The sequence below is a fragment of the Cololabis saira genome, chromosome 21, assembly GCF_033807715.1.
Source record: "Cololabis saira isolate AMF1-May2022 chromosome 21, fColSai1.1, whole genome shotgun sequence".
Classification (NCBI taxonomy): Eukaryota; Metazoa; Chordata; class Actinopteri; order Beloniformes; family Belonidae; genus Cololabis; species Cololabis saira.
The window spans coordinates 28,710,675-28,737,739 of record NC_084607.1 but is presented as its reverse complement, the minus strand read 5'-3'; the positions used below and the strand labels follow the sequence as shown (position 1 = coordinate 28,737,739).

The 27,065-nt window shown below is 39.2% G+C and overlaps 4 protein-coding genes across 4 annotated transcripts; 2 read left to right on the top strand and 2 right to left on the bottom strand.

Annotated features, from left to right (window-relative positions):
• The first annotated feature begins 31 nt into the window (after nucleotides 1–31).
• LOC133421892 (heme-binding protein 1-like) lies at nucleotides 32–12,513 on the top strand. The gene is made up of 4 exons (XM_061711683.1): nucleotides 32–300; nucleotides 3,495–3,633; nucleotides 10,302–10,482; nucleotides 11,505–12,513. Exons 1-4 carry the CDS (start codon nucleotides 223–225, stop codon nucleotides 11,680–11,682), a joined length of 576 nt encoding a protein of 191 aa, XP_061567667.1. The 5' UTR covers nucleotides 32–222; the 3' UTR covers nucleotides 11,683–12,513.
• Nucleotides 12,514–12,906: 393 nt separating this feature from the next.
• On the bottom strand, nucleotides 12,907–18,880 carry wbp2nl (WBP2 N-terminal like). The gene is made up of 8 exons (XM_061711682.1): nucleotides 18,734–18,880; nucleotides 18,008–18,116; nucleotides 17,733–17,871; nucleotides 17,455–17,547; nucleotides 17,019–17,216; nucleotides 16,749–16,859; nucleotides 14,203–14,279; nucleotides 12,907–14,113 (listed from the first exon to the last, which is right to left on the bottom strand). The coding sequence occupies exons 1-8, from the start codon at nucleotides 18,790–18,792 to the stop codon at nucleotides 14,057–14,059; spliced, it is 843 nt and encodes a 280-aa protein (XP_061567666.1). The 5' UTR covers nucleotides 18,793–18,880; the 3' UTR covers nucleotides 12,907–14,056.
• A 926-nt stretch (nucleotides 18,881–19,806) lies between these two features.
• Nucleotides 19,807–22,816, top strand: LOC133421567 (zona pellucida sperm-binding protein 4-like). The gene is made up of 12 exons (XM_061711221.1): nucleotides 19,807–19,957; nucleotides 20,047–20,171; nucleotides 20,407–20,521; nucleotides 20,677–20,811; nucleotides 20,910–21,082; nucleotides 21,288–21,367; nucleotides 21,489–21,622; nucleotides 21,704–21,887; nucleotides 21,977–22,121; nucleotides 22,212–22,281; nucleotides 22,363–22,491; nucleotides 22,571–22,816. Exons 1-12 carry the CDS (start codon nucleotides 19,807–19,809, stop codon nucleotides 22,705–22,707), a joined length of 1,578 nt encoding a protein of 525 aa, XP_061567205.1. The 3' UTR covers nucleotides 22,708–22,816.
• Nucleotides 22,817–24,035: 1,219 nt separating this feature from the next.
• rrp7a (ribosomal RNA processing 7 homolog A) lies at nucleotides 24,036–26,651 on the bottom strand. The gene is made up of 7 exons (XM_061711817.1): nucleotides 26,584–26,651; nucleotides 26,297–26,439; nucleotides 26,091–26,216; nucleotides 24,945–25,068; nucleotides 24,741–24,838; nucleotides 24,446–24,653; nucleotides 24,036–24,327 (listed from the first exon to the last, which is right to left on the bottom strand). Exons 1-7 carry the CDS (start codon nucleotides 26,645–26,647, stop codon nucleotides 24,242–24,244), a joined length of 849 nt encoding a protein of 282 aa, XP_061567801.1. The 5' UTR covers nucleotides 26,648–26,651; the 3' UTR covers nucleotides 24,036–24,241.
• Nucleotides 26,652–27,065: the final 414 nt, after the last annotated feature.

Genomic DNA, 27,065 nt, shown 5'->3' with positions numbered 1-27,065 from the left:
TCACAGGGGAGGCTGATTTGGTCAAAGAGGGCGGCCACTCAGCATCCCCGACTTCCTCCTCCGAAAATAAAGATACAAAAACATCTGTCAAGCGCAGAGTTGCGCTCTGTGGGGAATTAGGTGTTGCTTTCCTCTTGGAGCAACTTGTCTGCAACAGACAGAGGCGGGGAAGAGGAACAAAGTGCAGGGCAAAGAGAGGAGAGAGGTGACCTGGCCGGAGTGATGTTTGGCATGATAAAGAACTCCCTGTTCGGGAACAGCGAGGAGTCGGAATATAAGGTGCTCAGCAGTGAGATGCAGGTAAGCATCTGTGGCGCTGATGCGCTCATTCGTGCCCTTTTGGCGCACAGATTACGCACGGAAAAGAAAAGCCCGTCCTTCTGCAGAGGTGTGACTTTTAGATTAGATTAATGTGACGCCGAGATCCAAGCCTGTCATGGTGTTTAAATTTGGTATAGATTTGATGTAATGAGGTTTTTGGTGGTTGTGCTGCGGTCACAAGCTCTGTAACCTTGCCAGAGAGCCTGACAGGTAATTATGTGACCTGTGAGAGTGGCTGCTGACCCACAGTGGGGGTTAAACCAGCCTGAGGTCCCAAAAAGACAGACAAATGGAGATGATTGGGAAGAAGAAAAAAAAAGCTACAGGTTCCTTGTCATTTGGGTTTACTGTATTTTTTTCTCTGTTATGACTCTGTGGATGCTTCTGTTGTATCCTTGGGTTGAATACATCCGTTGTGTCATAACTGATCCAGTCTTGGATAAGGATGCTCAGGTGTGCATGTGTGTGCATCTATACTCTGACCGTCACTAATGAGAATACTGATACTGAAAACTGACCTCACAAAGGTCATGCTTATCTTATTTTAGCCTCCAACCCCGCCTTATGTTTAATATATTGCACACTTTGGAGGTAATCCAGAAAACTCGGTGATGTGTGTTGTAAACTGGAGCAATGCCTGGGGTCCTGGTTTTTAAATAAATCTGCACATAGTCATGTGTTGCTTTGGACAACGGCTGTCCAAACAAACCGATGAACAAGGAATAACCAACCTGACTCACATACAGTACATTCACACTGACACACTTTATTTGTGTAAAGCTGAGAAAAACATCTTTTTGTAATGATTCACATTTCCTCATACTGACGTTAGAGCTGGATGAATGCATCAGTCTCATCAAATCTCTAGATTTGACTCATTTCTAAAAAAGCAGCGACTGAAATCAGAGCTTGGCATATGATCTGTGGAGTAACTACCTGAGTGACACTTAACACACTTAATTAAAATCTGACACTCGATGCAGGGCCGCTGCCTGGCAGGTTAAACCCACACAACCATACACACACATTAGCAGCAGAGCAACAGCAACCAGTGGGTGGAAATCTGCCAAAAGTTTGCTAATGAGTGCAGTGAAACATTGTTTCAAAATGAAATGACAAAGCATCTGAACACGCACAGCATTGATAATACCTTTTCTGCTTGTCCTGTTCAGGCACAGAGTAATTACATTGCACAAGATGACATAGACACACATACAAACAAGCAGACATGTCGAATTAATTGCACTTTCTAACTTAAGTCAGACAGCTTTCTTGTCACCCACACACAGTGACAAAGCCAATAACTCTTAATTACAATGCAGCAGCTTGTGTACCTGTCACTTGTGAATGCTCTGTAATAATATACGGTAGTGTTCTTTTGTTGAGCTTAGCAATGAGGGTGGCAGTAGGGTTTTAATACAAGACCACATTGCAGATTTCGGGGATTTTCTGTCATCGGAGCAGGGTTTGATCTTGGTGTAACCGCATTTGTCATAAAGGAAAATCAAATAGAAAAGATTATATTTGAAATAGACCAGGAGTTTAAAGAAACATTTACAGGATAAGGGCTTAGCTATTTGTATGATGGAAATGTAAATAGTCTTAAAAAGAACACAGAAGAAATGAGAATATGTAGTGGAAACCGAACTGCGAGCATTGTGTTTTCTTTTGAGTTGAGAAAAATACATAATCTGAAAGATAGTAAATAATAGAAGCCAGTACTTTCCTTGCAAATCAGCGGGATACAGATTATGCAATTACATTTCAATGCACAAACAGAAGCATACACTGTAAAAAGTCACAGCGCGTAATCGTGTTAGTGGGAATAAGAACTGGATTAGAAACCTGCGTCACAGTGACCAGATTCCTTCAAAAGCAATTATTGCACTGCAGTATAAATGATGTACAGTGTTCTACATTAACCCCACTTAATCAGTTCATGCAGAGCTGTTTCATCAGCTGTGTCAGTAAGAGAGAGTCGTGTATGTTTTTTTTTTGTTTTTTTTTTTACTGTTATGTAAGACTGCTGAGCCCTGCAGAGCAGAAGAGAGAAAAAAAAGCTCAGAGTAAAAGATTGTACATCTGGATCTGACCTTTTTTTTTCATATGCACAATGACACCCCCTCGAGTGTGAACCCCCACTGGTCCAAAGTTTTCGTCCTCAGGAGCAGACTGTCAGAGGTGAATCATACATGAACTTGACCTCTCCATTACTCCCATCTTTTCAGTGGAGAATCACCACAGAGATTGTGTGTGCATGGATGCTTGTGTCAAATACCAATTTCTGCATTTGCAAAAAGCTGCATGAGGAGAAGTGAATGGTGTACTGATACCTAACCTCAATTGCACAGACTTAAGGCTGAGTTATGGTTCTGCGTCAAAACGACGCCGTGCCTACGGTGTGTGGTACGCGTCGACGCAGACCACACGCCGTCACTGATTTGCACCTCCCAAAAATTGTAACTACGCGTCGAGTTGACGCAGACCAAACGCAGACCGAGAGGGCTGTGATTGGTTCGCTTGGAAGCAACGCTTTTCCGGTTTCCGATTTGAAGCCGTCGTGAACTTTCAGCGCTCTTTTCTTCGTGTATGTGTGATTTATTTATTTTTTTTTTTTCCACAATAGTTGTCCTTATCTCTTTGATTCACTGTGACCGGAAAAAGTCGGATAAACCATTCAGGAAAAGATCGCGAATTAGCGGTCACGGGGGGGTACTGCACCGCGGGGAAATGGAGTGACGGAGAAGTCCGAAGGGTTCACGACAGCGTCACGCGACGGCGTCACGCGGCGGCGTAGGCACGGCGTCGTTTTGATGCAGAACCATAACTCAGGCTTTACCCACCTTCAAATCGCATCTTAAAACTCACCTCTTCAGAACAGCTTTTAATGTGTGATTTGTTTCTTATCCTTTATCCTATCTTTTATCTCTTATCTTTTTTTATCCTGTTGTTTTTAATTTTAATTTTCTTGATCTCTACGTTTTATCTTTGTGTCTGTGAAGCGTCTTTGAGATCTTTTAAAAGCGCTCTATAAATAAAATCGATTATTATTATTATTATTATTATTATTATTATTATTATTATTATTATTATTATTATTATTATTATTATTATTATTATTATTATTATTATTATTATTATCAACCTGTCCCCTGGTTTTGTCTCCTCTACAGGAGGGAGTTAGGTTTGAGGTCCGGCGGTATGATGCTGCCAAATATGCCGTCATCTCCTCCGAAGGAAGAAGCTATGACCAAGTGACTGGGGAGCTGATTAGGAAGCTGCTCATGTACATCGGCGGGAGCAATGAACAAGGTAAACCCCTCAGAAAAGCCTCCTCATCTTTACTAACAGTGTAACTATAACTCACTATTCAACTGCTTCTAGTAGCACTTCTTTCATACTATTACGGTCCATTTATACTCGATATGTTGCAAAAACCAGAAATCTGATTTTCACAATCTGACAAAGGCAATGCCCCAGAAACTCACTGGGGAATTAAAGGTATGGTAAGCAATTCTGTGATTTCTAACCCATAACAAGTGTTTTTTGTCAAATTCGGTGATTCTTTCCTTACCATAAGCCTGGCTGTGAAGAAAACACAACGGGGGGGAGTCTGCCGCTCCAAACCCTCACAAACATTTCTTTAGCCAATCACAAACAGAGGGAGGGTTGATGCTCTTGATAAGACCTGTTTTCTTAGGCCGGAGGAGGAGGACTACTTGAGCTTTCAGTGCTTTGTTGATGTTTTTAGCAACAGAGGGCTGTTTCACAAAAGTAGGATTCAGAGACACATCCAGGCTTGACATAGCGCGATCAGTTCATCCTGGTTTCATCCGTTTCACAAAGGCCAAACCAGGCTCGGGAAGTGCGGCTTTGTCAAGCCAGGTGTAAGTAATCCAGGTAAATGCGCGTAGACCATGTGCCCTACTTCTCACCAAACGAGCAACATCTTTTGATGGACGATTGTGAAAAAATGAAGCATATCATACTAAAAAAGGAAACACTGCCGCTATTATAAAGATGCAACAAAGGACATGGCAAACAATGGCGGATTGCTTAAACGCAAAAACAGCCTGAAATACACATTTTCCAACCACTAATCTTAACAGAAAAGGTCATAATCATATCAGTCAAGGATTTACCTGACTTTTGCTCAGATTAACGACTTTAAAAGTATAAATGAACAGTGGAAGTCTATAATGTGATGTGTGCATCTAACAGTGGATTAATTCATGTTATTCTTGGCCCTGGATAGTTCAGTGGGTTGAGTGGCCCGCCATCTACATAGGCTGTAGTCCTCGTGCAGGCAGCGCAGGTTTGAGTCCCGGCCTTTCGCTCTTTACTGCATGTCCTCCCCCCTCTCCATCCCCGTTGCCTGTCTACCTACTTTCCAAATAAAGGCCACGGGTGCTTTGAAAAAAGGCTCATGTGTCTGGCACAGGGGGTGACCTACCATCCCCAGAATCCACGCCAGCAGGAGAGCTCGTCCTTGATATTAATGAAGGGAGGCCTGTTTTAGAAGGGATCCTGGGGGGGGGGGGCAGCCATGGACTGTGTCCAAACCCATAGAAACTACCCCCTTCAGGGACAGTACATCATTACTCTACTGAATGTGCAACATAATTACATTTCTGTAGAATGATTGACTGACTGGCTGACATTAATCCAGTGAGTATTATTCAAAGGCAGATAAACTAGTGGCACGTGTCCACACTAGATTATTAGAATATGAGTGTGGTAAATGCTGGAATGGACTGAAAAAAATTAATCAGTTCAAGAGAATTCAATGTGGGCGGGGAAGGTTATGAAGATGTGCATATATTCTTTTAATACCAGATACACTCTTCTGGTTGTGCGGCAAATAGTGGCTTTGCTAAGATTTTCGGCATCCCCCACTGCATGGAGCACCACTTGCAAATATCCGGGCGCAACACAGATCACCTGTGGAACGGTGGGGGCGTGGCTCCAATCAACACAGATCATCTGTGTAACGGTGGGGGCGTGGCTCCAATCAACACAGATCACCTGTAACGGTGGGGGCGTGGCTACGATCAACACAGATCACCTGTAACGGTGGGGGCGTGGCTCCGATCAACCCAGATCACCTGTGGAACGGTGGGGGCGTGGCTCTGCTCGTTGCAGTCCTGAATTTTAGGACCCAGTAGTCTGCACAGGTAGCGCTCATGAAGGTAAGAAAGCCCATATATAAGTACTTTATCAACGACAACGTCATTCAAAAATGGGCATTATTGTGAAGGACGACACCGGTCCTTCAGGACTGGCGACATTGGAACGGGAGCCGTTCCTTATGTGGACCGACCCCAAGAACCTCCAGTATCTGTGCTCAGCACGGAGATTGAATCCTCTCCAGGCTCCCCGGTCTTTATTTCTCAGTCGCTTCAACTGCACTGTAAAGTGTAATTGTATATCTTACTTAAAAAGAAACGTGACCTTAACTCATTCCAGATTACTCTGTTGACTATCCCTACTTAAACTTAGTAAAGACAACTTTCTACTGAGGTGGGTAATCAAACTCATGAGCTGCAAGTAATCTGTACTTAGAGGTGAAGTGACCAAGACACATCTGCATAACCAGCAGCTCTCGTTGAACGCACATGGGCAGTTGGCTACTGACGAGTGAGGACATGCTTTGTGGTGATGGGAATTTCGGCTCTTTTAAGATAGCCGGTTCTTTTGGTTCAGTTCCCTAAAAATAGTTTGGCTCTCATCAAAAAGTTTCCAAATGTGGCAAATAGAGGATTGATGTGCATGGAGGCACGGGCCGACTTACCATTAGGCAAAACTAGGCAGCTGCCTAGGGCCCCAGGATCCTGAGGGGCCTTGTAAAAATCCTCATACACTTATGGTTAATACAGTTATTACTTATCATATTAGTTGTATTTATGATTTAAATCCGCCACTAAAATGCCAGCAGATGCGTATCGTATTATATGTTTTAGGGGCCCTTCCTTCAATGTCCACTAAATTGGATCAGTCCATCTTACTGCACATGTGCAAAACAGATGCAAGATGCAGATGCAACAGTGGCAAAACGAAAACAAATGGCACAAAGTGGCGAGAGAGGAAGAGGAGAGTGGCGTAGTCGAGACGAGAATTCACAACACAAAGAGGAAGAAAACAAAACATTTACAGGAAGTTACAGAAAGTGACAAGTTTCTTCACTGTTCCTGCGGCAGCACCAGCAGCAGCAGCAACCGACACCTGTTGAGAGAGCCTGCTGTGCAAATAAACAAGTGAGTATCAAAACTGTCCAACGGTGAATGTCCTGAATGTGTACATTTGTGCATTAAAAACATAAACTATGCAAGTTAAGGAAGTTATTAACAACTATCACTCTGCATTAAAAAATATCCCTCATTGATAATATCAGTGATAAATATCCCTCAACTTCATATTAATATCATTTTAATGCATGTTATCATTTAGTGCTGTAGATATTTAAGATTGAGCTAATTTTTAATGAATTCATATACTGAGTTTTGGCTTAAGAAGTCCCAACACAAAGGAAGACTCTTTCAGTTTATCACAAATATTAGCATTGAATCATGGGTTTCACGAGGCAGGAAAGGTTTGAAATATGTAACAAGCCATTTCATTTAATGTACAGTAGTGGAGTTTAAAGTAACGTGTTTGCCTCTAAGATACAGCAGAGCAGACAAAATTGAAGTTGCATGAAATTCTCAACTGTCTACATTTGTAAATATACTGTAGATTTCACCACTGGGTAAAAGCAGCATACTGTGTTTTGTATTTGTTCTCAGAGACGGGGATGGGCTGTGAGAGCTCTCCAGCAGCATCCACTGTACTTCTTGAAGATGACCCTGGCCAAAATAATTGTCTGATAGGAGAGAGAAAGGAGAGATGAATGTGAGTAAAAGAGACAGGAAAATAAAAAAGATAAGGACAAAAAGGAGAGAAATCAGACTACAACAAAGCCAGGAAGAGAAAAAGAAGAACAAAGGGAGAGGAAGACCACATGAAAAAGGGACAGAAGAGAAAAATGGAGAGGTGATGTGAAAAGGGGACAGGAAGAGAGGGGCAACGAGTAATACAAATAATACATGTGTATTATGTTTAAAATGTATCTGTATAATTGACCTGTATTGTGTGTTGTCTTCTCATTTCAGCACCACAACATAGAGGACAGCTCCTCCTATCTCTCACATACACAGTCATGAAATCACAAATTATTTGGTGAAATCAGTGGGCAGCAGTTGCTATGGAAATGCAGCAAGTCGTCCAATAATCAAGGTTTTGGTGGTTCGAATCCCGCCCTCTCACTTCGTAGTGTCCTTAGGCAAAAAAATATGAATTTGATGTGATCCATGATGTGATCCATCCTAAGTATTGTATCAGAGAACTTGCTGGTAAAAATAATACATGTGTATTCTGTTAAAATGTATATATCTGTATAATTGACCTGTTGCTTTGTGTGTTCTTCTTATTTCAGAGGGCCCGATGCCTGACCTTTGCTTCTTTATCATTTGTCTAACTCCCTCCACACATGTGATAGTCTATTAAAGACCTTTCTGACAACATGATTGAACATTATCAATGCCCAAATGGATAATTATGAGATTGATAACATAACCATCATAATATTTAAATAATAATAATAATAATAATAATACTTGACTGAAAGTCAAAATGAATCAGTGGTGTATTATTGCAGGCTGATTTAAAATCTGATCGGCGTGACTGCTGACTAAACAGATGAGGCACCAGGCTTAACTCAGCCTGGCTGTTAGCCTGGTCTGGAGCAGGCGAGCTGCACAGGATATATCGCCATGGTAACTTGTGCTACTGCTCTTGTGAAACCAAATTCAGGCTTAATTCAGCCAGGATATCCAGAAAAAAGCTTTAGACTGAACTTGGACTTGCTGGTATTTAAACTGAACATTGATAACAAGTAATACAAGAAATAATGGTGGCATTTCTCAACTCGCTTGTTCTGTACATGATACAGTTTTAGACGATCTTTTTAGACTGTCATTTTTGGAGTGTTATTGAGCCCCATCAGACTTCTTTAATAATTATTTTCATTAAGTCATTCCAGTCTATTTTCATGTAATGCCGCCCAATTTGGATGATGTGGGTGGGTTAGTGGGAGGGGGAGGGGGGAGAGGTGTTAATGGAGTGATGTAATTGTATTTATTTATGTATGTATTCATATATTTAAAGTGTAAAGTATTATATGACGTGTATATGTAAATGTACTTTTATATGAATGTACTTTTAATCTTCATGGACCCCAGGAAGACTAGCTGGCGTTTTGCGTCCGCTAATGGGGATCCAAAATAAAAACAAAACAAACAAAGCGTTTTGTATTGTTCTGTGCAGCAATTACGCATGTAGCCTACGTATGAGCAACATAGTTGGCATTTCTTCTTGTCTGTTGTCGTTCATCATTGTGTAATTCCACCGAATCCCAGGTGGCGGTGCAGGCTCTATTCTGCGCTGCATTTCCATTTGTTCTCTTCATTTATGTAAGTCAGAGATAGAAACTTAGCAAATAAATCATCTTAACTGTTGAGTAACAGTAATTTTTACTTACATAGTGACATAATTCATGCTGTCACACAATCCCATAATCAAACCAACAATACTTTTATAGTAATAGTAAATAGTTTTATATTTATTATATTTGTTTTATTTATATATAGTAGTTAAAGGGTATTCAGTATTGATTTTCAGCCTTGTCCTTTGTCCATACAGATTTCTCCAGACAGATGATATTCAGACTAGAGTTTTACGCAGAAACATTATGACATTGTTTTACAATTATATGACCATTATTTTTATAATTGGGGGAAACATCTGGGAGAATGTGCCTCTTTAAGACACACGTTTTATACCCAGTCATGTCACAGACCTGTTGCCATTTAACCTTATTAGTTGTAGATGTTTCACCAGATGCTTCTTCCTAGTGACTCTTACTATTCCAGCCTTTTGGTATGCACGTGCCAACTTTTTTAAGACACATTGCTGCCACCAAATTCAAAGGAACCGATACTTTTTATGAAATGGAAAACATATCAAGTATTTAACATGTTGTTTTCTATGTTTGACTTTGAACAACATGTACACGTATGATATTTGCAATTCTTTGCACTGTCTTGGTTTTTTACGTTATACACTGTCTTAATGTAATGTTGTTTTTTTTTTAGTGAAGTCCTTTAAAAAGTTTGAATAATAAAATGCTTATATGTCTGTATAAATACGTTTAACCTCTAGGTGAAATATCTGAATAAGACTGAAGTAATGTACCCACACTCAAGAATAAAGGTAATGGCAATTGGCAATGGCTCGAATTTGTGAATTTAATTCTCTTTTGCATGCAGAATGGTCAAACAGGCTAGTGTCGTAGTCTCCCCAAAACAGACCAGGTTGATTTTAGACAAAATAAAATCCAATTCCCCACAACAATCCTTGCAGCTGTGGACGACAGCTGAACCCAACGGCACAGACACAATATGGTCTGAACTGAGTGTACTAGCAAGAAGTCACATTGTGAAGGAAGAAAAACAAGTTTCCGTAACAATACGCACTTTTGATATGTTTTATTCCATACCTCCAATATCTAAGATGAACCTCATTTTGAATTAACATACTTCCAACAAGTAGATTTAAAGCCATTTGGTGTATTTGGAAGGTAACATGTTTGAACACCTTGTTTTCGGAGCTGGAGACAAATTTGCACCACAGCAGTCTAAAGGCAGTGTTACTTGTAGGCTTCAGTGCAGAATAACATTTAATTTAGAAGCATAATTCATAGACATTTTATTTTCTCTCAATGAAAGCTATCAGGCTTTGAATCTGCATATGTTAATATGTTCTTAAGAGAAAACTGCATAAGTCTTGACCTTTAGTTTTGGTAATTTTGCTTTTAGGGACTTTCTCTGTCCTCTCCTGTGTGTTCCTCCTTTTACAAACCTCTTTCTCACCCTCTTTCCCCCAAGGTGAAGCCATGGGTATGGCATTTCCCATCATCATCACAGTGTATCCGCGGAACGATGGCGTTCTCTCCCGACGTCTGGCAGCAGGTATCCGTATTCCCTCCACCTACCAGCAAAGCCCCCCAACTCCCGGCGACAGTGCCATCATGATTGAAGAGCGACCTGGCATGACTGTCTATGCTCTGTACGTGTCATCTGAGGTGCTAATGCAAACTGTACGGTACATTCAGTGATATGCATGTTTGTGAGCTCACATATGAGTGTATAGAATTGCGTTAAACAATCAGATGTTGTAAGCGAGAGATGAAGGAGAACCAAAAATAAAAGGTTAGTAATTTACTTTTTGAGGTAATGATCCAGTATTGTGTTCCTGTGAGGTTTTTTTTTGTTTGTTTTGTTTTTATTCTTTGATTTAAAAAAGAAAAGTAGAAACCTTGTATGAACAATGGAGATCTCTGCAGATCAGACATAAAAGTTAATTATGTAAATCATGCTGGGAAAAATTAACAAAACCCCTCCCATATGCAGTTTAGCCTCTACCTGGCCAGGGGTTGGGTTTCATAGAGGTGTAAAATTCAGGACCACTAATGTGATAAATAGAGTTTCAAGATTAAGGCTGATAAAAGTCTGCAGGTTCACAGAAGAAAAAAGGAAAAGTAAATGTATAAAAATATTATATTTCTATTTATCTGGAGCTGTTAAAAGTTCCTGTAAACAACCTTGACCTTTTGGAAAATAGTGAACTGATGAGACCAAAATAGTATTATTGTATTTAAATGAACATGGTTATGTAAAAAGAAAGAATAATAATAAGATATTCCAGTAAGGGTATGTTAAAAATGTAGGTATTAGTGCTGTTTGAACTGGACCTCATTAAATGTGGTACAGGATTGAGCCTCTGGTGAGGAAAACCACCAATACTCCAGACTTAAAGCTATTTTGTACAACCAAACCAAATGGTTAAACTGCTCCAGAGAGGTCACAGTGTTTACTGAAATGAAAGGTTCACATACTTTTGCCATGCACTACACACTATTTTACTTTAAGTAAAATATTGGATTATTTGCCTTACAAGATAAAAATTCAGGACTTCATATTCACGCCAAAATACTAAAACCTCCAAGTGCCTGACAAGCTTTCAATATCCTCTTTAAATAAAAGCTGATTTGCAATTGATTTCTTTTTTTTTTTTTGCTTAATCCACAGACAGTTTGGTGGCTTCGCAGGGGAGAGTGAATATCGAGCAGAGGCTTTGCGTCTGACCCGCACTCTCGGTGAAGCGGCTCCCTTTCAGCGCAAGCAGTACTTCTGCTGCAGCTACGACCCTCCACTGAAGCCTTACGGACGCAGGAACGAGGTGTGGTTTCTACAGGAGGAACCGTAGAAATCACCCAGCCTGCCCGCTCCCACACACCCCAGTTAGTCCTGTAGCTGTAAAACTGAAGTTAGGTGTTCAAGGAGTGAGACCTTTTAGTTCTTAGCATCAAACATTATTACTTTATTTATTTTACTACTTTAAAGATCGCTAACAGAACAGATGTTGGGAATAGTTGAACATTTCAGATAACTACTGATTCTACATTATTTCTAACCCAGAGCCTTTTGTTTTGTCACATTCAGTGAATATCTCCACACCATCTGCTAGTTACCCATCTCTGTAGGAGAAACTGGTTTGCTTCTGCAATGTGTTCACCGTCATGAAACTCTACCATCAAAATCTAGTATTAAACAGCTTTTAGATGTTTTGGTTTCCCTCAGAATGTTTGTCCTTGAAGATAATGCGTCCTTGTAGAGCCCTCATCTCCCAGAATAGCACTTTGCACTCTTTTTAAATAAGTTTAGACTTTAGTTTACAGCTAAGGAAATGCAAAGAATTAGACATTAGACATTAATGCTATTAACGTTAGATAAAAAGGTTTCAAAAAGCACATGCCCTTCCTGAATGGGGAACTGGAAACAGGAGGTAAGCCATACGGTGGAGTTACCCTTTATGAATTAGTTGTGCAGCTGTGAGTGAAGTCTAAGTGTCTAGTTTCTAGAGCTGTTAAGCTCTCTTGTTTTGCTAGAATGAAATTCTGTGTATAGTAAATACTGGTGAACTAGTGTACAAAAATGCTCTTTATTTAATGAGACAATAAAAACTGGACAATATGATATGTATGGAGTTTTCTGTGATCAGAGTGAACATAATGTCCAAGTTGGAGTATTTCATAACTTAATAAACACATTTTTATGGATGAAATAAATCTAATTGGAGATTTCTTCATTTCTAAAACACAGACTAACATTTTTTTTTGGAAAACTGTTCATGTTTGGGTAAGCACACACGCTCAATATTTAGACCACTCGTATATTAAAGAGGAGTAAGAATTAACTTGTATTTGGTAACTTAAACCTTAATTTTAGAAAGATTATTGCAAACACCAAGCATCTAAAAAAAACCCAATCAACTGAGAAAAAATTAAAGATTAAGCAACAAATAAGTGCTGTGAAGCAATACATTTCTTTTCTTTCAGTAAGCACCAATTAGCTCTTTAAAAGGAGAGATTCCTCACAGTAAACAAAATTAAAAAATATGGAACGGTAGTAAAAAATGTCAAGAGTGAAGTTCAATAAATGACTAATTTATTGGAGTTTCATTGACAAAATTCAGCAAAAAGAATAAGAATTCATAAAGAGATCATATACAGGTAACAACCTCAATCCACAAAATCTGTGTGCAAATAGTTCAAACAGGTGTTAACTGATCCACATCAAGTTAGATGCAATTAGACAGCCTCGTTGGCCCCTCATCCCATTATAATCTGGTTTATATTGTTTGCTTTAGGAAGTTTCAACAAGAGGAAAAACACTGATGGATCATGGATAAATCAACGTGGGCTGAAATGCCACACTAGTGTAATTACTCAGTTCTAGTTTCAGCTCAGTTTTGCCACATGAATACAACACAAGCCAGAAGTACAGCAGAGTTCATTAAGGTAACCCGCCTGCTCACCTGTAAACTTGTTATGCAACTCATCCATGAAGTTTCTGATCCCCCTTTCTTTCTTTTCCTACACATTACACTGCTTCTTTACATAACCCGGCATGTTATAGAGAATAATGATAACATGCAACAAATTACTTTAGCTTAAGTATAACTGAGTTAATCATGGATGAAATAAACGTGTATTAGTTAAACATAATTCAAACCAGTTCTGTTTTTGTGTACGGACAAAAACTAAAAGTAACACAATTTGCAGTGATACTGGAAAAAAGAAATTGATAGGATTTTCTATTGTTAATAACAACAATAACTGCACTCAGTAAATTGGTACAAAAGTGTCCTGGTAATAAATCCACTAAGAAAAAAAATACTATATACCATCCTTCAAAATCGTAACAGGGACAGTTTAGGTGCCCCCGTCTATGTGTAAGACAATCAGAAAATGAAAATAAATCCCACTGTTGAGAATGTTAATAAGGAAATGTATTAGAAAAGCAAACTTTACTAGTTGTCTCTCATTTAAATTACTTTAAACTATGAAAAACACAGTATTTAAAAGATGCAATTTTTTATAAGTTTTCTCAATACCCAAAATATAAATGATTTTATGGTTAAATATCACTAATTTCTCTCGAGTCCTCTGTTACTCATCTTCACATTTCTGTACACTACAATCAGTTAGGTATTCGTAAATTTTACGCCTTATTAAGAATATATGGATAAGAAACAGGGGAAGCGAGAAGAGTTTCACTGGAGTGATGGTGCCTGAATCTCAGTTGTTTTTCTTGTCAGGAGTGTCTGGATATGGTGCATATGGTGGAGGGCGCTCCTGCAAGATAATTAAGGGAAGAAAAACTGTTTCATCAAAAAGATAACATTTTACACACAACTGTTGAGAAGAAACCGCAGCAACCTTACCATGGGCATGTAGACATTGTGTGGATTGTTGGGATTATAATACGCACTGCCTGCTGCTTCGGCCGCTTTTGAGTTACCTGGGCATCGAAACATGACAAAGAGAGGAAGCAAGAGAGAAATGAATGAAGCACATATTGAGAAACAGACACCACACTGCAAAAACACTGTAAGGAGAACTGATGCAAGAAGCACAGCGTTAGTCATATCCATCTACACTGACAGCTCCAGAAATCCTCAAGACCAAAATCAACATCCAACTCAAGCTTTTCCTGAAATACAGACTGGCTAAACTGGAATGTTTCTTAGCTCATCCCATGTGCAGGTTGGGATGACACTGCTTTCAAGTTCTAATGCGAGGATTGTTTATCTTTCGGAATTTTGATGATTAGCCTTCTGATGGCCTTGCAACCTCTCCCAAAGTTAGTGACTTATCAAGAGTATTATAATAAAAAAAACTTTATGACCGGAGGCATAAAGAGAAGAAAATAGTAGGCGTCCTTCTAGTTCTCTTGCATGGTCATCTTTTCCAGGCAGTGCACGTCCACAAGGGAAAGAGCTTAAGCTGTCAATTTTTTTTACAGCAAAAGTTCATAACTATGCAGCAAGAATTATATGTTTTCCATCCAGATGGATCTGCAACTACTTCACCACCCTAAGCATTTTAATTTTGTTTCCAAGATGTTTCAACAGAAATGGTTTTGGTTGTGAAGGACAGGGGGCTAACCATTGCTCAGAGCATGCTTTTGTTTGTTTGTTTTTCTGTGCCATCAACAGAACAAATGCATCTTTCTATCCATCCATCAATTTAGAGACATCTCATGCAGTATTTTATAACAACGTCTAGTATACCACTTAGTTTGTATTGAGACTAAAGATATGTTAGATTTATCATCCTTAAGGAAATTCAAATTGAAATCAGCTGCTCGCATACATACACCTCCATTCTGAATAAAAACAATAAAACCATAAAAAATAAAACGCATTGTAAAAATAGTATCATAAATATAGACACAAAAAGAAAAAGATGATAATGTGCAAATCTGAAAAACACACAAAAAAAAGCTACAATTCAGTGTTGTTCATACCCTAAGAGTTTTTGAGGTTGAACCACAAAATGGTGAGTAAATGTGCTCGGCTGGCAGTCAACATGCGTGTGCATTTTTGTGCAAACATCAGCCCATTCTACACTGGCGAATACCCATGTTTAACAGGCAGATCTAGCGTGTCGCCTGAGCTTTTTACATTTACATTTACAGGGTGGCGTGTCGAGCATGTTGAATAACTCTCCTCCGAGGGTACACCTAATCACGGGTCGGGTCTAATGTAAACAGAACTAACGCGGGGTGACGGGTGGTGGGAGGGATTTGTTGATCACGTTACCCGAGTACAACCCGTTAGGGGAGGTTTGTTTTTTTTCCTAAATAAAATAAGGACACAGTTGATGAGAGTAATAATAACAGCAGCACAAGGACACAGGTAGGGCTTATATTTGCAAGATGAGTAACTGGGGAGACATCAAGGTCTGTGAGCCACTCGGTCTCGGAGCAGAGGACGCCATGAACCGGCATACCGGTATATCCAGAACCATAAAGGATGGTCCATTGTTTGAACAACTAGCCACAAAAATGACAAACCGGGCCAAAAAACACTCATCCTGATGTTCATTCAACATCTTTTTAAAAATTACACCTGTCTGATATAATATACTGCTGATATAGGGATAACATATAATTTATACATGCCCACACATCTTACATTATGTTACATGGATCTAATCTAAAAACACCTATTGTACGTCCAGTGAGTAGAGTTGGTCATAGTTGCTCACTTTTATGCTCTATCTCACACTAGCAAGAGTAAAAATATATATTTTTGAAAAGTCACTTCAATATAGTTCACAGAAAAAAAAAAAACAATTTCACAGATTTTTCAAAACACCATTGTTTGCAACTACAGATTCAAAAGCATTTATTAGCTTTTCTATTTCTGCAAACATGTTCTAATGTAGTCTGCTTCCAACTGCACGTCATACTTAACCTATTTACATGGGCATGTTCAGAATACACCCATTTTTGGATTTGAGGTCATTTACAGAAAGTGCTAAAAAAAAAAAAGTTTAGCCAGCCATAAACCTCCAGGAAATCGGAAAGCACTTGTGCCAAATATGCTAGCTTTCAGAAGGATTCCCTGTGATTCTTGATCCTTGTCATTGTGAAATAATTACAGGCTTTTGAAGATACACTAAGCTTCCCTGGAAGTACCGGAGACAAAAATGAGATTGCTGAAAATTAACATAGTATAAGCAGTTACACTGAAGGCAATGTGTTGATCCAGACATGTGAGGGCTACCATCAGAAAGTGGTTTTCACCATTTGTGTAGGATTGATTACTAAATCAAGGGGAGTTTATCAGTGAAGTCCCTTTACTCATGGTTTTCCCATAACATCAAGGCACTGAACATACAGTTCCCACCAGATAAATGAAAAACTGGGGGAAAAAAAAAAAAAAAAAAAAAAAAAAAAAAAGTAAAAAGGGACTAAACAGACCTTGAGGAGCCGGTGCTGCAGTCCAGTTCTGGGGGGCTGAAGGCCAATTTTGGGGTGGTCCAGGGTAGGGAGGAGGTGGAGCCATGTAGTCAAAACTAGCTGGATACATTCCTAAAACACAAGGGGGTGGAAACATTTACAGAAATTGAAATAAAAGATAGTGAAACAAATGTGCAGAAAAACTTAATTGAGCAGACCAAATTATAATGAGCTTTGCCTTAAGGAAATACAACACGCAGAAGTCATATTTTATTTGACTGGATTCTGTACCTCCAGCAGCTGATGGGTAAGGGTAGCCCATGTTGCCAGCAGGAGGAGACGGGCCCTGGTAGTATCCATTCTGCTGAGGAGGGGGTGGATAAGGGTATCCATTAGGAGCAGCTGGAGGGGGGCCGTAGCCATTCATCACTCCAGGTGAAGGGTATCCGTAAGAGGCGGCACCATTCTGGGCAGGAGCAGCACGAGAAGCTGGACCATTGGAAAGAGAAAGACATTTTAACAATTCATAAATGGAATTTCCAAAAAAGTGATGCATGTGTTCATGCTAGTTTCACATGACTTCCCCACTGTCACAGGGGGGAAAGTCAATGTAAATAACTGTTTATTAATCTTTAATAACAAGGAGTTTATTCTAAAATGTGTTACTACACAGATTTACTGTGTCCAGTGCAGGATATATGGAACACAATGATTGAAGTATACAAACCATTTGTGGCTAGTTTGAAGAGATGCTGCCCCACCTCAATGGCTCCTCCACTGGTAAATGACATCTTGAAATGGGCCTGACCCTCCCAACCACCTGATTAGAGAGTAAACATCAATTATGCTAGATATAGAAAAGTTTTACTCTGTTATAGATAAAATATAGTGGATTTTACCTTGACAGATTTTACCCAAACTAAAAATATTGGCTATAGACCCAAATTCTTCTGCTTTTTATCAGAAATATATTTAGGTAAACTGTAAAAACAAAAGGTCACCTACCACCTGGCTCTGCTGATACTGTCCCTTTTATGTAGTTGGCTGCAAAGACAGGCTGCTCAATACTGCAGCCCTTCATCAGGTAATAGGGGAACATGGCTGAACCCATGCAATCCTTAGTATTACTGGACACAAACACCAACTAAAACAGCAAATGAGGGAAAAGAGAGCACAGAGTTACAACAGAATGCATAGGAGTAAGAGCTCTAAAGTTGTCCCTACAGCTTTCAGGATCATTGAAAGCATGCTAAATTCAAATAATGTAAATAAGGCCATACCCTGTACGGTGTGAGGTAAATAGTGCCTTTCTTGGTTCCTTTCAGCAGATCCGTCTTGCCAGTGACGTCGCTGAATGACAGCTCCACATTCTTGCATTCTCTCACAACGCTGAGTGGAGAATAAAGTTAAATTAAAGTAAGCCATGACAGACACCTGATTATTATATCATCACAATACAGGAGGTTCCCTTGAGGAAAACTGTTATTGTATTTCACAATGAGTGCTCAACCCACTTTACGTGACATTAGAATCAGAACAATGTTTACATCTCGTAGTAACAAAGATGTCAAGAAATAAAACTTCCGTTTGGGCAGTGGGCTAACCAAACATTAGCCTTCAAACCTAGACCACAACTAAACACACCTGGACGATAAACAGACAGCCTTTATACAGTATATTGCCGTTAAAACAGAAGTCGAGTCAGCTTTATTAGCGTTTAAAATAAAAAACAATTGTCAACACTGGAACGAATGCCTTAAGCCTGATTTATGGTCCGCGTTAAATCGACGGCGTAGCCCACGGCGTAAGGTACGCGGCGACGCGAACCGTACGCCGTAGGCTCTGCGTCGGTGTAACGCGGAACCATAAATCAGCCTTAGTTGTGCTAACGTTCCCCGGGCCGGCTAGCTGTTGACTGCGCACTGGCAGGTAAACAAGCCGAAAGGAGAAGCGACAGCTGACTCCTTCTTGAAGTCAGCCGCACAGAACAACGATAACACACGAACCTTTCTCCGCTGTTTATCAAGACCCCGCCGTTTTGCGAGTGGTTTCTGTTCACAGCCATGTTCAGGAGCAGTCTGGAAGTCTCTGGTGGAAAATGTTAATGCTGGAGCTGACGCCGACGTCACGGGGTGACGTCACCGCTCCGTCTGACAACTCGTGATCTACTGGTTGTTGTTGTGACCATGTTTTTGTTATATATCATATCATGTTCTTATATATATATATATATATATATATATATATATATATATATATATATGTATATATATATATATATATATATATATGTAATTTTTATAATATATATATATATTTATATTTATATATATATATATAAATATATATATATATCTGTATATATATTATATTTATATATTTATATATATATATATATATATATATATATATATATATATATATATATATACATATATATATATAAATACATATAAATATATATATATTTATATATATATATTATAAAAATATATTATATATATTATAATATATTATTATATTATAAAAATTACATAGATAGATAGATAGATATATATATATATATATATATTATATATATTTTTTAAAATAAAGAATTTTATCACAATATTCAAATTTTCTGAGACAGTCCTGTATTGACTTTCCTCGGTTATATCTTTAATCCCACTTCAGAAGTCAGGAAGGTGTTAACCACTAAGCAACAAAGGTGACAACAGCGAGTCATTATAGCTACGTCTGTCAACACATCATCACGCCCCCAATTATACATAAAATGTTTTGCTTTATGTAATTTTACTTTATGTGGTAGGCTACCAAAATTAAAATAAAAACTGTTACATATTTCAAATCACCGAGCAATTAGATGATGCGAAACTTTTTCATACCCCTGAAAATGCTCTTATGATTGAGAGCGCAACCAAAACTAATTAACGCTGATTAGCAGGTGTCACGTGACCAGTTCTCTGAGTCATGGAGTTAACTCTATATTTTCTTGAATCAAAACCCAAAGTATCAAAACTATAAGGAGATGATCCATTTATTTAAAAAAGTTTGTTTGATTTCTTTCATTTTCATTTTCATGGCTCGACACTGTTTGGGTGACTCAACCATCCAGAGGAAGAAATCATTTGAGCAAAGGGTTCACCTGGCCATGCCGACGGTGACCTGCTCTGCCAGGGGGATCAGAGCTGGGTTTGGCCCGCTGGTCAAAAACAACGTGCGTGTTCGAGGTTAGACGATCCTTCTGTGATAACCATTTAGGAAATATGCAGAATCATTATTTTTGGATTTAGACGCTGTATGTGGTCTTTGTTTGTAGACCTATCAGGGATTACATTCCCTGTGCTTCACTCTGAGGGGTCCTGTGGAGTGAAAATGGATAGAGAGGACAACCAGAACCTCTCTTTTTTCAGTAGATATGACAGCTGCTATGCTTATGTTGAGGTAATGTACTTTTTGCCCACTGTAATATTGGGACTTGAGCAGGATGGGGCCTAATTATAAAATGCATGCTAAATAATGATTTTCTTTGATTACATTGGTAGACTTGTGCATTGACATACAGGGTTGTAGAAACTATAGCCTAAAAATGTTTATAGCATGAATTCAACATGTTAAGGGTGCACTCAAATGGGTGAGAGTAAACAAACGTTGCCAATGCCTTATTCTACGTTGTTAGGGCAGAAAAGTGTTCATCTCTCTGCTGGTCCAGCTGATAGGAGATTCTCAGTGGCTCAAGGTAAATATCAGCTGTCCCCTGATAAAGAGAAGCAAAGAACAGATCCACCCAAAAGGTAAGTGACAGCTGATTGACCATAACCACGTAATTTATTTACACACACACATAGTACAGACCAAAAGTTTGGACACACGTGTGTGTGTGAATCAAAAGGCTTTTAGTGCTGCATATTGTACCATGTCAGGCCACTAAATTATGGCCCTCCTTAAGCCCCCTCTGAAGAGTGCAGTGTTGATAAATCTCTGCGGATAGACTGTGGCCACCAAAGTATCTCTAGTGATGCTTGCAACAAATTGGGATGCTGCTACGACGCTCATGCTTCCAACTGCTACTACAAACTCAATGGTAAGAGGAGCATTTGTCCCGTCTGAGGCTGTGGAGTTTTGTGAAGAGGCCATCGACATGCTAAACACCCTTGTTTTTGGTTTTGTCACTTTATCCAGCCTGCTCTCTAGATGGACACTTTGTGTTCACAATTAAGGCTACAGACACACATCCGCCTATCGATCCCCGCAGCCTTGTAATCAAGGACCAGCCTCACTGTGTGCCTGCACTCACAACCCCAGACACTGCCGTCTTCAAGATAGGAGTCACGGAGTGTGGTGCAAAAATGAAGGTAATCCAACTTCCAACAGATTTGACATGCCCGGAGGTGTCCTCATCATCCATTTTAGTTGATGAGAAATGAAACATGGCATTTTAGAAAATAATAGTTTAAATGAATAGGCAGCATATGTGTTGAATCTCTTTAAGATTGGGGCTGTCAAACAGCCTGAATCTCAGTATCTGATGCACTGTTTAGGCTTTTGATTTGATTTTAGAAAGATGGAGATCTGGTGCTCTATGAGGTGGAAGTTGACGAGCTGGACACAAGAAGTAAAAACAGATATTCACAATTCAAGTATGTGGATTTGTTTTTTTTTTTTGTCCCCCCCATTTCTAACAACCAAGCTGCAATGGGACGGTTGTCCCATTGTTTATACTGGTGGGGTGAAATTAATTTACAAGTAGTGTATTATTAGTCTTCAGGTCCAATGTGAATATGAGGAATCGGATCTAAAGCGTGCAAAAGACTTGCACTCCTTGTATATAGTGACCAATCCACCTCCTGTCATCGGCCAAGGAACAATTGGGCTGCAGATGAGAATAGCCACAGGTACTAACATCTCTTTGTAAGTCTGGAATTTAATACATCTTATTTATTTGTTGAGGTTTTTCCTCCCCTCACCCCCTTTAGATTCATCTTTCACATCCTTTATTCCTGAGGACCAGCTTCCACTGACCTTGCCGCTGCGCAAAGCTGTGTATGTGGAAATTTCTATTGTGCAGCCATCCCCAGATCCTACACTATCTCTGCGTGTGCGAGATTGCTTTGCCTATCCTGCATCTAAACACTCTGTGTGGACACTTCTCCATAATGGGTGAGAGAGAGAGAACCTTTGCAACAATCTTTATATTTAAAGAAAACGGCAGGGGGAAGCTTGAATAATCTTTTATTTTTCCCTAACAGTTGTCCCAACCCTTTGGATACCATGAGAAGCTCTGTCCCTGTAGACAACCAGGGGAAGACCTCCTCCCTCTCTCAAGTCAGGAGATTTGACATCAAGACTTTTGCTTTCTTGGACCCCAAAACAGGCGTTCCAAGCATGGAAGAAGTAATAATGTCTCTGACATTCTTCCGCATTACAGGCGTTGTGTATTTTCCACAGACGTGTTCACGTCATTATGTGCAATCTCCCTCATAGATGTACTTCTATTGTTGGGTGGAGATCTGCACAGACGATGTTGAGTGTGCACAGCCTTGTGCCATCACCTGTGAGTACACTGCTGTATGTTTAAAACTGTACTATGAGTTTCTGGTGGAGTTGTTTCTGTTCATTCCTTCTCTTTTCACAGCATCTGAGGTTGGAAGGCAGAGAAGACAGGCCTCTCCTGAACACCACCAGGTCCAGCTGGTCTCTACAGGACCACTGGTACAGAATCAGCCTCAAGTGGATGATGATTGGGTGGAGAAACAAAACACAAGTAAAGCCTACTTGACCAAAAATAATCTTTACATTAACAAATATTTAATTCAGGAAGTAACTTGAGCCTTCTTTCCCAGTGTTTCAGCTGATGTATACTCTCTCCGGTGTTGCCCTGCTGTTGATCCTGCTGTTCATTTTATGGTCAACATCAAAGTGTCAGAAGAGAGGACATAAAGGATTTGATGTGAAAGTTCACAGTGAGCAGTCTCAATAAATCACTTTTATTGTGCATTTACTAACTTTTTTTTTTTTTTTTTACAAAAAAAACCTAGATGACAGTGTGAAAAGTAAAGACCAAATTTGTTTGCACTTGTCATACTAAATGTGGAAATCAGTTAATTTGAATCAGTTTTACCATTTTAGTATTTCAGAACTAAAGAGTTGTTTTGAGTTGTTTAGAAAATTTCAGTTTTACAGTTGTCTTTTCATTTAAAATTTTCCCATTAAGTGGAAGCTTTTCCACTGATAAGTGAGAAATGATGCATAGAGCTCTGATTAAATAAAACTGTATACACGCAAGCAGAATTGTAGATGAGTATTCTTTTATAAACCCATGTGTATATTTTTCTTTGAATCTCATAGCTGTACACACCCACCTTCCACTCTAGCTCATAAGAGTTTTACACTCCGTTTAATCATGTTTGCATACAAGAACAGTACCTATAATACAACTAAATAAACATGAGGATTTAGGCAATAGGGAAAGGTTCCAGAGAAATTTGAAATTCCAAATAAAATAATTTGTTTTATCTACGTTAAGGAATCGACATAAGAGAATTAAACTAAAAGCAGTAATTGCCAAAAGTTCATAGCAAACAACTCTGCACAGGTTGAGCAGGTGCTCTGCAGACAACCCAGGTTCGATTCCCATTCTGTGGTCTTTGTCACAACTTTAAAAGCCAGTAGAAGCCTCTAGAAGTGTAAAAAGGTTACTGACAAGAGAAGGGGATAAGCATCAAGGCACAGGAGGACAAGCATCCCGTTCTTCACCTAAAGAGTATTTTTGACCATCCAGCTTTGCCTACTGGGGAAAGATATGCCTTTTTTTTTTTTCTTTCCCCAATGACTTTTGTAGCCTATAGCTCAAATTATCATGTGCCAGTAAATCAGAAGTCTTGTTGGTCACATTAGAAAGCCCGTCCAACAAACGCCACCTCAGGGAGATTTTTCCCGCTGTATCGCACCATCCAGGTGTTTGGTTTTCTATACTACATATTATATTCTGTACTTTGGCAAACTCAGCATGCACTAGAAGCATTGTATTGGGTTTCTAAAATGCTCTTTTGTAGCACAGGGGACATCACGTCCATCATACTGAGGAATAAAATTAAGCTTTTATTCATTCACACCCAAACCCAACATACTGCTTATTTGTCCTGTGAAGGCCATTATTGGGCCTTGTTTTAATATATTACTAAACTTTCTTTCCTTTTGTTGCCCTGGTCTAAACTACTTCTGAAACATGTTTTGGGTTTCAGGTTCAACCTTTGGGAAACAGGGTAACAAAAGTCACAAAGATTTGGTCATCCAGAACAAGACATTACATTTGTAACAATGTTTTTAATTCTTTTGTTTTAACTTTTTTCACCACCTCTTACATCTTCCACTAAAATAAAAAAGTATCCAACCATGTGAAAAGATTTTTCATAGTCAAACACAGCAATAACTAATCACAAATTGTAAGGAGAATAAGGTCACTAAAATGCATGAAAGGTACAAAATGAGCAGAGGATCATATCAACATCATCTCAGTAGGGTTTGAACTTTCTCTGGGCTCTTAGTAGAGCTATTCTCTGTTTATCCTCCTCAAACTTTTTTCTCAGCTCCGCAATATCTGGGGAAAAAAGAGAACACAAGATATTTAACTTTAGCAAGCCATTTTACTCACAAGTTCAGCTCCAAGTTAAATTAACGTTTCCATGATTTTGGGAATATTTAAATGAGGAACCCACGTTCTTTCTGGGTGTTCCTGTGCTGCCAAGTGTAGAAGTTCATGAGCTCCTTCCTTTTCTTCTTCCTTATCTCCTTTTGTAGAGTCCTCTGGTTGGCGGCCTCGCTGTGAGGACGGGCCTTGGTGCCCTTGTGCCCTCGTGTAACTTTCACCCAGCCATCTTCGTCTTCTTGCTGCTGCTCAGTCTCCTGCTTCTGCTGCTCTGCTTCCTGTAACATGGAAAACAAACCCTCACGTTAAACATTCATTAACTTCATGGCTACATGACTCCACAGGAGCAGCAAATTAATTCCCACCTCTTCTTTACGCTTGTCATACTCCTGCATGAAAAAGTCAACTTTTTTCTGCAGTTTATCTGGATGGATGAAGGACTCTTGGTACTGCTGGACCCATTCTGCCATGAGAAGAGACACCAAACCACAAAAAGATCACACATAACCAATCTGTTCTGAGCTTGTCTGTTCAATAAGGCCTCATCTGTGCTGGAATACTTTACTCACTCTGCAGTCCTGTTCTCACAGGCCGCTGCTCGGTGCAGACCACCAAAGGGACGTCATACGAGTGTGATTTAACTGCTGTTAGACTGGAGGAGTTTTGAAACACAATGTAACCGACTTTGAAACCCTGAAAGAAACATAGACACAAGAAGCTTAAACAATAAGGAATATACAGTCCTGGTCAAAAGTTCTTAGTGATATACATTTTGTTTTTGTGGACTTTGTTGCTTCAGTATTCTTACGTCTTGTTTCATATGGTATACTTAAGAACATTTACAAATTCAAACAATTCTAAAGCTTTTTTTTTTTTTGCAAATACACCGTTCATGTTCACAGAGTTGACGGTTCTTCAAAATTTCTACAATTCACCCTGGCATGTTGGACTCATCGTCACTGAATGAGCTCTATTTTTGCCCTGAATTGATCTCAATTTGTAATTTTCTGCACTTTTGAAGATGAATCTTCTTTGAGCCACTTTACCACGTTTGGCTTGTGAGAGTGTTCCATCATGCAAGAAAATGCATGGATCACCACCAAGTTGGATCTGGATTGTTTGGGGAAGCTGCTCTTGGAAGCAATTTTAATACTATTCTTTATTCATAGCAGTGTGTTGGGGTAAAACTATAGCTGAACCCCAAACGTCAATCCTCTGGCCAGGCTAGATCCTGCCACTCTTGGATGGGGCAAGGCTTTCTTTTACTGCATTTGAAACTTCTTGGTAATGCAGGAGGTGGTTCTTTTAGGGGCACATTTTCTTAGAAGCAATTAACTTGCAACCCAGGACCATATTGATGTAAGACAAGAGAAAAAAAATCTGATATCAGAATATAATGCCTTCTTAACTGCCTTCTCTTTGTAACAGTCAGTTTTGCTCATATTATTCAGTCAGAATGATGGAGCAGTTCATTGTTGACTTGTATTTATGTTAACAAAAATCCCACTAAACCTGGGTTTTTGTGATTATTTCTTTTATCCAAAAGAAGTTATTTGCAGTATATTCAGGTGCATCTGTTTACTTTACATAACAGTGTAGAAGAGAATCACATCACAAAACACAAAAAAAAAAAGGTTAAGCACAAAGTTGCCATCTGTATCTGTGGGGTACATAAAACAAAAAATGATTAATAGAGGGGTTGCAAGTAGACAAACCTGTTTTTCAGCTGGTCTGAAAACCTTGGACACTATGGGTCCAGACTCTTGAAAGGAACCGGGATGGTCTTTCAACTCAACTGAGTCAACGCTGCCAAACTGGCTGAATAAATCTTTAACAACATCCTGAAACAATCAGAGAAGAAGGTCACTAAACATAACCCATGAGGGTTTTATGGAGGGCTGTGGTGAGGAGGTGAACGCACCTGAGAGCAGTATGGAGGGATGTTGAGCACGAATAAAGTCCGGTCCAGAGGTCTGCGGGAGGTCTGCTCTGCTCGAACCCGGTGCTCCTTCACGTAAAGAGAGTGTCGGGAGACCGTTTCTTCGCTAAACTGTAAAGAGAGAACTACGGAGAGAAACATCTCAATCAACAAAACAGCCTTGTCAATCTAAAATAACATCACATTCAACATCGTCGAAGACATTTTCTTTGGACAAAGCCACATAGTGGTTATAAGCTCTGAATAAGTGTAACTCCAACAAGAAATACCCGTAAATCCTCCAGGAATAACACAAGCTTTACTCCGTGCGTGTTTCTTCTTGGTCGGCGCCATTGTGATGACGTTTGACCCGGAAGTACTACGGGTTCTTAGAAGAAAATAAAAGTTTTTTTTTTATGAAGTTGTTATCAAAATGAATTGAAATACACCCAAATAACACAAAATAAACCCCATCGTGTAACTAAAATTCCATTACCTGGTTATTTAAAAGGGAAAATAATAAATATCATCGTGACGTCATTTTGTCACGCTTATGCAAAGGCACAATATTTATTTTAATTCAGTTCAAATCATCTAAAAATACTTTAATACTCGAGGGAAAATCAATTACCAACCACAACAGACATTTTGTCAATACCTTGATGTTAATTAGTTCAATCCTTACTAATAGGAAAATCACTATATTTAGCCACTTCAGTTTATCTATTTAAATCTTAAATCAGCCTTAGTTATTCTTAAACAGCCCTTTGAG